We start from the raw sequence: 12534 nt of genomic DNA on the forward strand, positions 1-12534 counted from the left end.
TTACAGATCTAGAAGGGGAGAATAGTTATCTAGTTCTATGCTCTTGATCTGTCCATGGTTCTAGCCTGCCTTAATGATCTCAGACATTATCAAGCTCTCAATTACAAAAAGGCCCATCTTTACTATTTCACACTTCAAATGGATACTGGGATATATACATTTTGTCTGCTCCCTATACTTTCTCCTGCCTCCTACTCTATAAGTTGGCTGCGGGTCTGTATACCATGTGCTTTGCTTTCAAAAGCCCTAAATTCCATTTCTGGCCACTGTGATTAAGAGACTGCTCAGTTGCGATAAGAGAGCTGCTGTGTGGATACAACAACTGAGCAGGCAGGATAAATTATTGCCTCACTTGATATAAAAGAAGAAACGTAGGTGGTGTTGTGAATGAAACAGGAATGAAAAAAAATCTGCATCTACATTACTACAGGATGCTTTTCCAAAAGTATAATCAAATCAACCCCCCAAAATGTCAGGAGAGTCTCCTGGCCTTTAATTTTTGATATTTTTAGTGGTTCTGTTGGCAGTGAACATACTGTACAGAACCATTTCCTGTTAAAAGCTGCAACAATTAGGGAACTTTGAACTGATGCAATTCATCTAATGGAAGGAGTATGTTATTAATCGCATGGATCTGAGGCTTGCATTAGGCTAACTGAATCTACAGAATGGGGAGGAAGTGAATACAAAATCATTCTAAAGGTTTGGGAATCAAAGTTGATTTTGTTAATGATGCAAGTAAAGAAAAGCTTTCAAGTGAAATAATTAATCTTAAGAGATTCAAGGTTAACGGTTCAGATAAGCTAAAGCAAAAAAAAAAAGTGCTGTTACAACAATGAAATATTTCCCTCAGCATATTCACAAAACCCTGCAACTCAGGCAATGCTGAAACCAAAACACAGCAAACATACAGTGCAGCTGTTCTATTTTGCTATGATTTATTGATTGACCAGCCTTGTGATTTTCATCAATCCTATCTTCAAAACAGCTTGCTTTAGCTGCTTTTGGAGCAGAGATGAAGGGGAAAAAAATCCCTTCATTTTTAGAGTAATATTGTGATAGAGATCAAAACAAAGGTACACAAATGCAACACGGCCTGCATTTGTGGTACAATGGGAAGAAAGGATCAATTAGATAGGACCAGTTAAACAGAACAAATATTTTATAATCAAATATAGTAATTTATTCCTATCTGGAATGAGTAAATATTATTCAAACAGTCCTAAAATCAGAAGAGCCATTAATTTTTCTCTGGGATCATAAGTATTCTCAATGTTAGAGAGACATTGACAACAAAGCTACTGAGTAAACTTTAGAATGAGCTCTACCTAAGTACTCTTCAAATCTAATTGACTGAAGGTCATGACATGGGTCCAGGTTATCTGAGAAACTGTCACCTCAGTGGGATGGATCTGTCCCACCAATGCCAACAAAAGGGACATGCTGTGGACCTCTTTGGTCAAGTAATTCTGGTTGGCAGGGTCCAGGAGAAGAGCCTTATGTGGCACAACTGCTACTCTCTGAAACAGTGAAAAGTTCAAGGAAGAACTGCCTTGAGGCCCTAATGGGGGTGTGCTATTCTTCCCTGTGGAATTTTGCCCCTTTCCTCCCCATCTTTGACAATTTTGAATCAAATTTAATGTTACTATTTATTGTTTTGATATTTTAATACATTATATTGGTGTCTTAATGATTGTAAGCTGTCTAGTGTCACTTTTAGGTGAGACGGCATGTCAATTAAATGAATGAATGAATGAATGTTGTTCTACACTACTATCAGAAAATGGTGCCATGCTTCAACCTCTTCTCTTAATGCTGCACACAATATTAAAACTGTTGACTCAATATCTATGTATTGTCATGATTGTATGTATTTTCAAAGACTGTTAACAAATAATAGCACGAACATCTTAGCTAATACATAGATGTTTAGGGGCCATGACCAGAATATCCCATCAGAGTAAAAATTAATACTGGCAGAAAAATTCCAAGCTCACTTTGCCTTCATCTGAGCAAACAAAACACTTTCATTTCTTTCTTTCCAAAAATATGATCAAAGCAATATCGTGGACTCCAAATATACTGACAGGAAATTGCCCATTGGAAAACTATAAATTTGAACAATTTTAGTATGAGACATTGAAGTCACTTTGGGCCACTGGAATTTACAATCCACTTTCCAATCCCTCCTGAAGTTTTGAAAGCCTGAATCCAAAGTTAAATGTATAACAAATAATCGTCTGAGGTTAGTTAGCAATAGATCAATGTATTGTATAAAACAGCAATCTATGATATAATTCTGAAAATAGTATCATGCTAGTTCTGTAGGAGTATAAATTGAAATATATTCTTCCTATTGCAACATAGATTTTAAAAGAAAAAACATATAAAGCCAAACAGCAATACAATCAATCATTCTTTGCACCATATATAATATAGGTTATTAAGACACTGTCAAAACTGTATTTTTATATCTTTATCGTTATATTTATAAATCAGGAAAGGCTGTGTTATTTCCATATCCAGCTATATTTCTGTAACACTGAGTTGTTCTACTCTCATTTATTTCTGATTCCAATGCTTTGGTACTGCTAGCAGAGAAAAGAGTGTACATTATGGATGAGATTTTCAAAAATAAAAGAAAAACGAGCAGTGCTTTTTTATCACAGGTGTGAAGATACATGACAGGGATGGGCTGTTCTCATATTAGATGCATTTTACCAGAAAGCGGGGGGAAAGACAGGAGAGCACTAAAACCAAGTGATTCAGAAGTCATTTGCAAAACATCAGAGGATTAAATCCTGGACATCCATCATTGCATAACGAAGAATTCTAAGTCTTTTATTTTATTCTGGCAAACTGATTTTTTTATGCAGATAGTATCTAAGTGGTACTATAAAAAAAGAATAGGCTAGACTCCAAAGTTTAAGCTACCTCTTTATAACACTTAAAATGAATATTTGCCCTTTCCCCCTAAATAAAAAAGGCAAGCAGGCAGGTAGGCAGAGATTTATCTGCAAGTGAGAAGTAGGTTTGTCTTTTCAAAATCTGGTTCTTGAAAGCAATACTGCAGCACCTAGTATTTTGGCTTTTCACATTAATGTTAACAACTGTGTGAACTATAATCCTTAGGAATTATGGACTCTCCTTTCAAAGAAGTATCACGTGATTATGCCAAATATTAAGGGCACAGATTATCTACTCAATGTAGGATTTGTATGTTTGATTCTGTTTATATACTAGTAAAATATTTTGAGCAAGCCTTAGAGTTTTAGCTCTTATCATTGAAAGACCCTTCTACTAAGGAATTAATAAAAGTACAAAAACAATTTTTCACACTGTATTGGAGCTAGCCAGGTAGAAGTCTTGTTTAAGCTTGTTCTATAATGAGTATGAGGTTGGAGTCATCAGCCAAAATGAATCCCTTTAACTCTGTGATTCTATGATTTCTAATCCTATATTTCAACTTCTTGTATTTTTTTCTAAACAACAAATCTGAATAGTAAAGAAAGATTGGAAAACTGAAGCATAACTTTTGATTGATAGTGCGAGAGTCACTTCCAGGGAAGAAATGGTGAATGGATGTCCTTGAACAGAGGAAACAACATTATGGCTGAAATAGCATCTGGATGCTGGATCTGAGTTACTGAGATATCTCTGGAGAAGGAGAGATTATGAGATTGCCCATACGTATTCTCAACAGTTACAAGTAGATGGCAGGAACCAATGTTTCTGGGGTTGCTTAGGTGTCATGCAACTGAAAGTCAAGGAATTTCAGGAGGCTCACAAGCATAATGTAGCCTCTAAAGACTTTACTTTTGACCAATCCTCATCTCTTAATTCCTTTTAGAATTAGTTGTTGTTTTTTTACAATTTTTAATATATTGAGAACCCTTGAAATTATGATATTCACTGGGTGAGTCTCCCTCAATCTGTACCGAAAAGATTTATCAATATCAAGTTAAAGACTCAGAAAAAATCTTTTTGGACTAAACAACAAAAGATTAAGTGTTGATTTTGAGAAGCTTTAAATGAGTAAGGGTAGATAGATGTGAAATAAGACTTTGAAATTAATTCTATGAATCCTTTCTGTGAAGAACTGATGTTTTTAAATTTTAAAAAATAGAAGCATAACAAGATAAGACTTGAATGCTTGGGCACTAGAGATATTCAGAAGGAATTAAATATTGCATTTAAAGGTGAAACAAATTACTTGCCAATAGTGGAGCAAAATATTTCAACATCAAATGCATTTAATGGTATTTGGGAACAATGGACTCAGAAATTATTTTTAAAAATATTTGCTATCATTGATAAAATGAATATAAATGATGTTGTGATATAATAGAAGCTCCATTAGATCTGAAACTGATTTAAATGTAGATTTGGAAATGCTAAGTTACAAGAATGATATGAAAGGAGACAAAATAGTGGATATACAAATAAAATTGACTGAGGCTTCAATATTTAAAGGGGACATATGTGTAACAAACCAAAAGAGCAATATAGACAGTTTTCGTATACTGGATGTACAAAAGAGCCCTAATAAAACTTGGAAGAATTTTGTGACAAAAACAAAGCAAAAATGAAAAGAAATCAAGCTTTATCATTTAAACTTTTCAATTTTTTAAAGAAGAGACAAAGAAAATAAAAACTAAAAGGGGACTAAAAACTAAAATTGTAAAGTGTATGTATGTATGTATAAAATAAGGATAAGGAATACAAAGTTGGTTTATTTAATCAAGGTAAAATAAATGTCTTCTTGTCTGTGACTACCATTATTGGATTTTTACAGATTAGGACTGAATGACAATGTTTTAAGGTATTGTTTCTAGAAGAGATGAGATATGGAAAAAGAGTTTATTTTATATTTTAATTCTATTTGACTAATGTGTTTTTGTTGAATGAATTTATTAACCGTTTTAATTATGAGGTTTGGGAGATTTTTTTTTAATAGATGAAGAATGAGATGTAGAAAAATATATCATAAAGTGGGTTCTGGGATTAAATTTAAAATAGTTGTGTTATTTCTGGTATCCCTTAATGAACTTTTGTTGATTATAATACAATGACAAGGTTTTAAGAGTTGTTTATAAACAAGGAGATGAGATACAGGATGAAGGGATGCTTTATTTTTTAAAAGAAGATGAGTTGTCAAAACAAACATTTATACTTGGTGTGACAAGGGGAAAGTTATTTATATATTTTTTCTTTCCCCCCGACTTTATACCTTTTGTTCTTAACTTTTTGAATTTTCTATTAATTTTCATTGATATATTTGTAACTTTTAATAAAATTATTATTTAAAAAGATAGTGCAAAGAACCATTTACAGAAGAACTTAATTTTGTTGATTGTAGCTGTATTATTCAAAAACACAGTTTAAGATTACTTCTTAATCAGCCAGCTTCTATTTCCCAAATACAATTATAATTATTAATTTTCCCACATTTTTGGTATAGAAATGCAATGTAGAAACTTTGACTAATAGCAAAATAGCTCAGATAAGCCACAAAACAATTCTGTCATCTCATACTGCATAAATAGCATTGCATTGTTAATCCCTTCCCATCTTGTCCAATTCAGACAAGAACTGAAGAATATAAGGAAAGAACACAAAATATGTTGTAATGATATATCTATATACTCTCTAACAATGAGGAAACACATGCCAATTTTAAAAGAAGGGAAAAATGTGAAAGCAATCCTGCAAAGAGTTTAGTGACACAAACAGGTGATACAAAGCAATATTCTGCAAATGTAAATTGCTACAGTTCTCAGATGACAATTTATGACCATGTGTAAGTATGAACATGCAACATATTTATCTGGATCTCCGATCCATCATTTTGTAATAGCCAACACAATCCTTATTTAAAATAAATATTCTGGAACATAACTGCCAATAATTGTATAAGCACATGCAAGATGACAATGAACAGTGCACGCTCATTCAAGCATAAACATAAACAGGCCAGTAGCAATAGATACCTTGCTCCTTTGCAATAGAATTTATTCTTTAAGTCTAAGTATTACAGGTCTCTGTCCTTGTTATAAGATTTCTTGGAAAATGAATTTGTTTCATTAAAAAAAACTATAAATAGTTTAAAAGCAAGCAGAGGACAATCTTAATATTCTGGTTAAAAGTGATATATTTTGATAATTGTATAATAAGGTCAGAGTGCTTGACATTGATGAAAGAATGGATATGTTTCTTCATGCATGCCTTCATCCTTCCATCTGAAGAAGCAGCACAGAACAGTAGAAAGCTCGGAATGGGATGCATCCTCAAATGCAGGACATGGAGACTGAGATTCATCTCACCTGGACTTGTGTGAAAGGTTTCACTTGAGAAGACAGACTCATTGCCTTTGAGAAAAACCCGCACTATATACTTCTCACCAGGAATCAGATCACTCAGCTCCAGAAAACCTTTAGCAGGGGAAGATTTCACTGTTTTGTTACCTGGGAAACAGAAATCTCATATCAAAGGTAGCTAAAAAGAAAAGAAGAGATTATTGTGTGGTCAAGCATCAAGTTGGGTTATGATGTTAATCACTGGCTGAATAACATAGCAAGATGAATATCCAGAGTTTGAGACCCCACCCAATTCAAAGTTCAAGAGTTTGTTTGCAAGAGTTTTATAAACCAGCTTACACCACTGGCAGAATCGATTTTCTACACACCTTTTCAGTAATCTAAGCACCAGCTTCAGCATCAATCAATTATAATCAGATGGAAGATTCTTACACAAATGGTTCTGTGATTGCAACGAAATTCAGAAATACAAACCAAAATGGAAAAAAAAACCCTCTATCTGGAAAAAGGAGTCTATTTTCACACAGATTCTGAGAAATTTCTATTTTGGATAGGAAGGAATTGCCATAGTTTCTGCCACTTCCAAGTATTAAATAATATTCACAAACCTTCCTCTGAGAATACTTTCATAGTGGCTTGATGTGTTGTTTTTAAATTTATTTACAATTTTGAAAGGTTAAGGGGAAATATAATGTATCTACCACACAGAGGAATTAGAATATGAAATATCATGTCCAAATTGTTAGACATGGATCTGTAAGTGCTTAATTCCACGAAAACTTGGGCTTATAAAGACTGGATTAGATACTGTATATGTATAAATGTAAATCATCATTATGACTGCAGTTCTTAAAGTGTTTCTGAGCAGAAAATCTCCATGTATATTTATAACTGCAGTACAAATTACGAAGTATTCCAAAGAAAGGAAGATAGCCTTTCCTTTGGCCCTATAGTAATAGTCTAAATAGTATGCACAGAGATATTTCAAACCATGCACAAGGCATTGCACAAATCTCTTCAACATTACATCAAATATTGTATAGTCAGTCATGTTCACTGCAGTTATTATGGTTATATATTCAGTAAATTCTATGGATAACAATTTATTTTAACCACTACCACAATGTGGTTTGCCCATGAGCCTAAAGTCATCAACAAATACAGAATCATAAAAATTAATTGAAATAAAACTCTAAGAGAAAATAGTGACCTACAGCCCATTAAGTACTCTGCAACATTCCCATGAGCCCAATGCTTACTGTTGCTATACTCAACCACAAATTCAGTGTCAGCATCAAATGTGTGGTTCCAGGTGATGTTTGCCCAGTTATTGTTAGATGAAATTTTTACATTCCAGATGGGCGGCAGCTTTCCAACACCAGCTGGTGAACAGGTTAGAACAGAAGTTAGTAAACTAGATAATGTAGAAACAATGTGTTCCAATTTAAGTGAAGGTTCTGGATTCATCAGCAATTTCTCACATAGGTAACATGTGAAAAAAAAATGTCTGTCACTTTTTTGATCTTTTGTCTAGTGCCTACAGATTAGTAGTTTGGAAATGGTGTTTCATTAAAGTAATATAGTCACACTCAAGAAAGAACATGTTTTGCTCTAGTACGGGACACCAATAACAGGTCTCTTCCTTACAATGTAATGCAGACAATAATATTATTCATCCCTGCTTACCAGGGATCTTTTTAACTTTCATAGGAGGTTTGCTTTGTGCAATTCAATTTTCAATTTCAGTCACATATCTTTGCTCCAGGTTTGCCTCTTTCTTTTGTCTGTCCTGAGAACACAATAAAACCAAATATTGTGCATGTCCCAATGACCCATATTTTAGGAATTCAGTGCTAATTCATTTTTGTTTGATTTACAGTAAACTAAATCTGTAAGCTATTTTTGCTACCTTCTGTTGGCTTCTACAGCTACTCCAAAGTAGGACAGATGTGCTTATGTAATTAAGTTCCCAAGCTGAGGGTATTTATGGGGCATCCTTTTTCAGAAACAAAAGTCTTAGGGCTGTTTTTGGGGGAGGGGGAGAGAGAGAGACTCCCCTTTTTTGATAAGCACAGAACAGAACTATGTGAGAAACCACTATGCGAATGAGCCTTAATTTACTTAACTACTGAGGAAGGATCTCAAACAATTTAGCAATTTAACACTTATCACAAGAGACTGAGACTCTTAGTGCAGTTTTATTATTTTAAAAGCATTGTTTGCACTTGGAAACCTAGATAAAACTTTGACAGTGAAGCACTAACTTCTAATGAAAGATAACTTGTACTCTGCATGCTAGAATTCTTTTCAAATAAATGGACTGCTGATGCTGAACACTTTAATGGCTTGGCAGTAGCAGTTCCTGATAGTGTGTTTTAAGTAGATTTATGAAACACACATATATTCTGCTTCAACACTGCATCAAACCAAAGAAAAGTTCAGTGCATTTTAAAATATACCAGCTCTCTGATTTAATTATTTAGAGAGAAAACTTTTTTGTTAATATTCTGGAGAGGATGCATTGATAATCCATTGTCCTTTGTTGATTTTATGATAAGTTTAGCTGGCTTGGCAATTTTAGCTCAGAAACATAGGCTGTTACTTTAGGCTGCTTTTCTATCAGTATTTACCTGGATGATGTTAATATAAATATGAATTCGGTGAGATTTATTTCTGGATAGATATGCATATGTTTATAAGCTTTTTGTATCAAGAGAATGATTACAATCCCCCTTTTTTTAATAGCAGCACATTTTTAAACAGTAAATGCAGCCACTATCTAATGTCACTTAGAGCATTTTCATGTCAACTATATTTTTTAATCTTCACGATAATATATTTCTGTTCCCAATAAATCTTCCATTTTGAAATGTCTATACACTGCTACCTTGTTCTAGTCATTACCACCACATAGTCATTCATATAATATACAGATGAAGGTTATAATTTTATTATTTTTGTAAGCCACCTTGAGTTGCCGTGAGCAGGTGGCATTATAATTTTTTAAAAATAAATAAATAAATGTCACTTTGTAAATGAGGAACAGTAAAACAGTAATATAGTTGCACAGAGATCCACTCCAAACCATCCTGACTGAAGTTGCTCAATTATTAACTGTTCCTTGAAGAGATGTCAATAATTGGGATATTTCAGTCTGAGATGATCCTTGGTATGATATGCTGTATTGCAAACAAAAAATCATTTCGGTATTCTATCCATTGTAACTATGCATAATCTATTAGAATGCAAATGAACAGAGTCTGGCTTTGTGTGATATCTATAAAGGACATCTTTGAAAAGGAGAATCCAGATTGTCTATGGCAGGCTAAGAAGTAATGCTGGAGATGCAAAGTTTTATAGAAATAGCTCCAAGATTGTTCTGGACGGTCTTTTTAGCATTTGGGATCATTGTGAATCCTTAAAAATATAATCCAATGATCAATATGCTGCCGAAAAAAAATACTATGCTTTGAAAAAAATCCTGGTTCTGCTTGATTTAGAAATCATCTACGCTTTGATGTTAACCTGGTATATTAGGCTTAAAGTATATGAAAGACCTTGAAAGGGTTTAGGCAGGTAACATAAATGGAAGAGGAAAACACAGAAGCTCAGCCCAGTATTTGATACCTATAGTACTAGCAACAAGTGTGGTGATGATTGCTGGCTCTGTAGTGGTTGTGGCTTCTGTGGTGGTAGTTACAGCTTCTGTGGTGGCAGTGGGAGTAACTTCTGTGGTGGTGGTTACAACTTCGGTAATGGTGGTTGGGACAGTAGTTTCTGAAATGGTGGTTGCAGCCACAGTTGGAACATCTGTAGTTTGGTGAATGGTTGGAGAGATTAAAACTAGGAGAGGGAAGTGCAAAAAATTGCTTTTAAAAGATACTATGATTTCAATGCTCTGGCTTTGACAATTATTTGTTGAAACATGCAGGCAAAATGGATCAAGACACATACCTACTGCCAAATGTAAACAGCATATAATTCTTCTATTCCCGCCCCCCCAAAAAAAAGAGAAACAAAGCTTGAATTTCATTCTTTCCTTGGCAGTCTTACAGTAAGATTTCTCCATCTCAGTAAGACAGGATGGACAGTTATGGGAGATGCTTGGAGAGTCTCAGATAGAGGGGCATGCAGAAAATACTGAGGACAAGCAGAGGGCAAACATGCAGACCCCAAACATATAAATTCTCATAAACAAGCTGTTTATTTAAAACATTCTATTCATTGATTCAACAGATTGCTCTGTTCGTGGCCTTGAGAGCTTAACAGCACTCCAATCTCTGAGGGCAATTAATATAGGCAAATCTGGAATGGAAAGAAAGGAATCACAAGGAGTGTGGAAGGAGTCTTGTCTTAATAAAGCAATATGAGTGAAGCCAATAACACTTTGATTAGCAAACTGAAATAGCAAGAAACTCTAATGAAACAAAACAATGCAGAACAAGACACTGTCAGTGATGAGAAATTCTAACTTTATCTTATCACTTTAAGGAAATGAAGGTGTGTGTTATTGAATCTTTAAGTGGTCCTGCTAAAACAAAACAAAAAACAAAAAATTCCCTTTTGCAATAAAACCGCCAGTTACTGCAAATACCGAAGTGGAAACGTATTTATCTTTTTACATTCTTAATTAATTAGGATGATTCTTTTAAAAATATGCTAGGGATATTTTTTGGACTGTTTTAAGCCTAACAGAAATATTTTGATATTAGTAATGAAACACAAAAGAATCCATACTATCATAACGGCAAAACATTTTTTTTAAAAAAATATCATCCTATGTATGGAAAGAGCAGTCATCTGTGTGTGTATGATTAATGCATTACCCCATGAGACAAAATGCATTAACAGAAATGATGTAAAATAGATTTGCATAAAAATTGCATATGGCAATGCATATGTATAAATGTGAAATTTAAATAATTACTCTATTTATACAGTAATAGTCTATGCATAATGGATGAGAGAGCACAGTCTGCGATTGAGGTGCCTGAAGTTGGTAAGCAATTCTAGATCCTTGCTTTCCCTTTTTAAAGACACTTATTTTCCCTTCTTCTATTTCCCTTTGAAATTTAGATAGTTCTGTAATTAAGGGATATTAATTAAAGAACAATCATCTGAATGTCAATTAAAGAAAGGATTACATAAATAAACCCATTCTTAAGTTGTTCTGGACTCTGAGAATCTTATTTTTTTATAATCTGCTTATAAATAAAGAGTTTAGTTAGATCTTGTTGCCAACTGCAAAGCTGAATGCATAGCCACCTCAGAGGTTTCTGGAGAAGATTTTTTTTTAAAATTCTGCTGTAGAAATATCTGAAAAGCATATTCTTCAAGTGGACACTACGATGTAGAAAATTAAATGCATGAGTTCATTTACCTCCTGTCTGGAGTTGGTAAAAATGAAGCTGTCAAAGAGGCAGATCACAAAGAAAAGAGGAAAGATAGTTATGTCTACCGGTGCCAAGGATTTCTGACAAGATTCAACACAGTCTATTACTCAGCCAAGATATATTATGGGTAATAAAAGCAAAATAACAAGAAAATGTAGTTCTCTTAAAATATGCCATGGTAAACCCATTCTTTTCTATTGATGGAACAAAGAAAGAACAGGTCATAAAAGTGAGAACTCCAATATAGAGTTCCCCAAAACCACATAACCAAGTTTTGCAATACTGTTAATAGAGGCACCAGTTAAGTACTTGTTTTTCTACTCATCCCCAAAATACTTTTGGAAGCTCATGTATATTGTCACAGTCAAAGAAGGGATAGGACATACAATAGGGACAGGTGAAAATAGTGAGAGAATTTGGAGAAACTGCCTTCTGTTTTACAGATGTGTTTATGAAGTTTTAGTAGAACTGGGTTTCAATTAGTAGTATGCTTTATTCTTATGATGTGGAACATTAGTTTATGCTTCAAGGACTAAGAAGTTGTGAAGAAATGAAAGATGTCACAATTTTGCTACATCTTTTTCAAACCTCTGGGTGTTGCGATTTATTTTTCAGGAAGTATTTTGTGCTAAATGGCCCATTGGTAGGATAAATCTTAGTCCATTAAAGTGATAGAAATTGGCCCTAAGCAGCCAAGTCTCAATTAAATAGGCAACTTGATTTAGAAACTCTTTAAGAAAACAGGGTTTGATCCAATTTGTTATGGACCAAGCACAGCAAAATTAAATTAACCCAAGATACCTTGAACTGTAGAACTATAGAAT

At 33.8% G+C, this 12534-nt stretch overlaps 1 protein-coding gene across 16 annotated transcripts in view; it reads right to left on the reverse strand.

The window, feature by feature from the left end:
• NFASC (neurofascin) overlaps nucleotides 1-12534 on the reverse strand; it is a 167971-nt gene that overhangs the window by 15434 nt on the left and 140003 nt on the right. For 6 of the 16 annotated variants that reach the window (XM_087929425.1, XM_087929428.1, XM_087929424.1 and 3 more), the window contains 3 exons: nucleotides 9945-10127; nucleotides 7577-7699; nucleotides 6324-6464 (listed from right to left, as the gene is read on the reverse strand). The exons of 8 other annotated variants lie outside the window; for them this stretch is intronic. In XM_087929425.1, the coding sequence (XP_087785551.1) occupies nucleotides 6324-6464; nucleotides 7577-7699; nucleotides 9945-10127 (447 nt within the window). Of the gene's footprint in view, nucleotides 1-6323; nucleotides 6465-7576; nucleotides 7700-9944; nucleotides 10161-12534 lie in introns of all 16 variants that reach the window. 2 more of the 16 variants (XM_087929439.1, XM_087929427.1) reach the window with 2 other exon arrangements.

This window comes from Pseudonaja textilis, chromosome 3 (genome assembly GCF_049901715.1).
Source record: "Pseudonaja textilis isolate UNSWEBS1 chromosome 3, rPseTex1.2, whole genome shotgun sequence".
Lineage (NCBI taxonomy): Eukaryota > Metazoa > Chordata > Lepidosauria > Squamata > Elapidae > Pseudonaja > Pseudonaja textilis.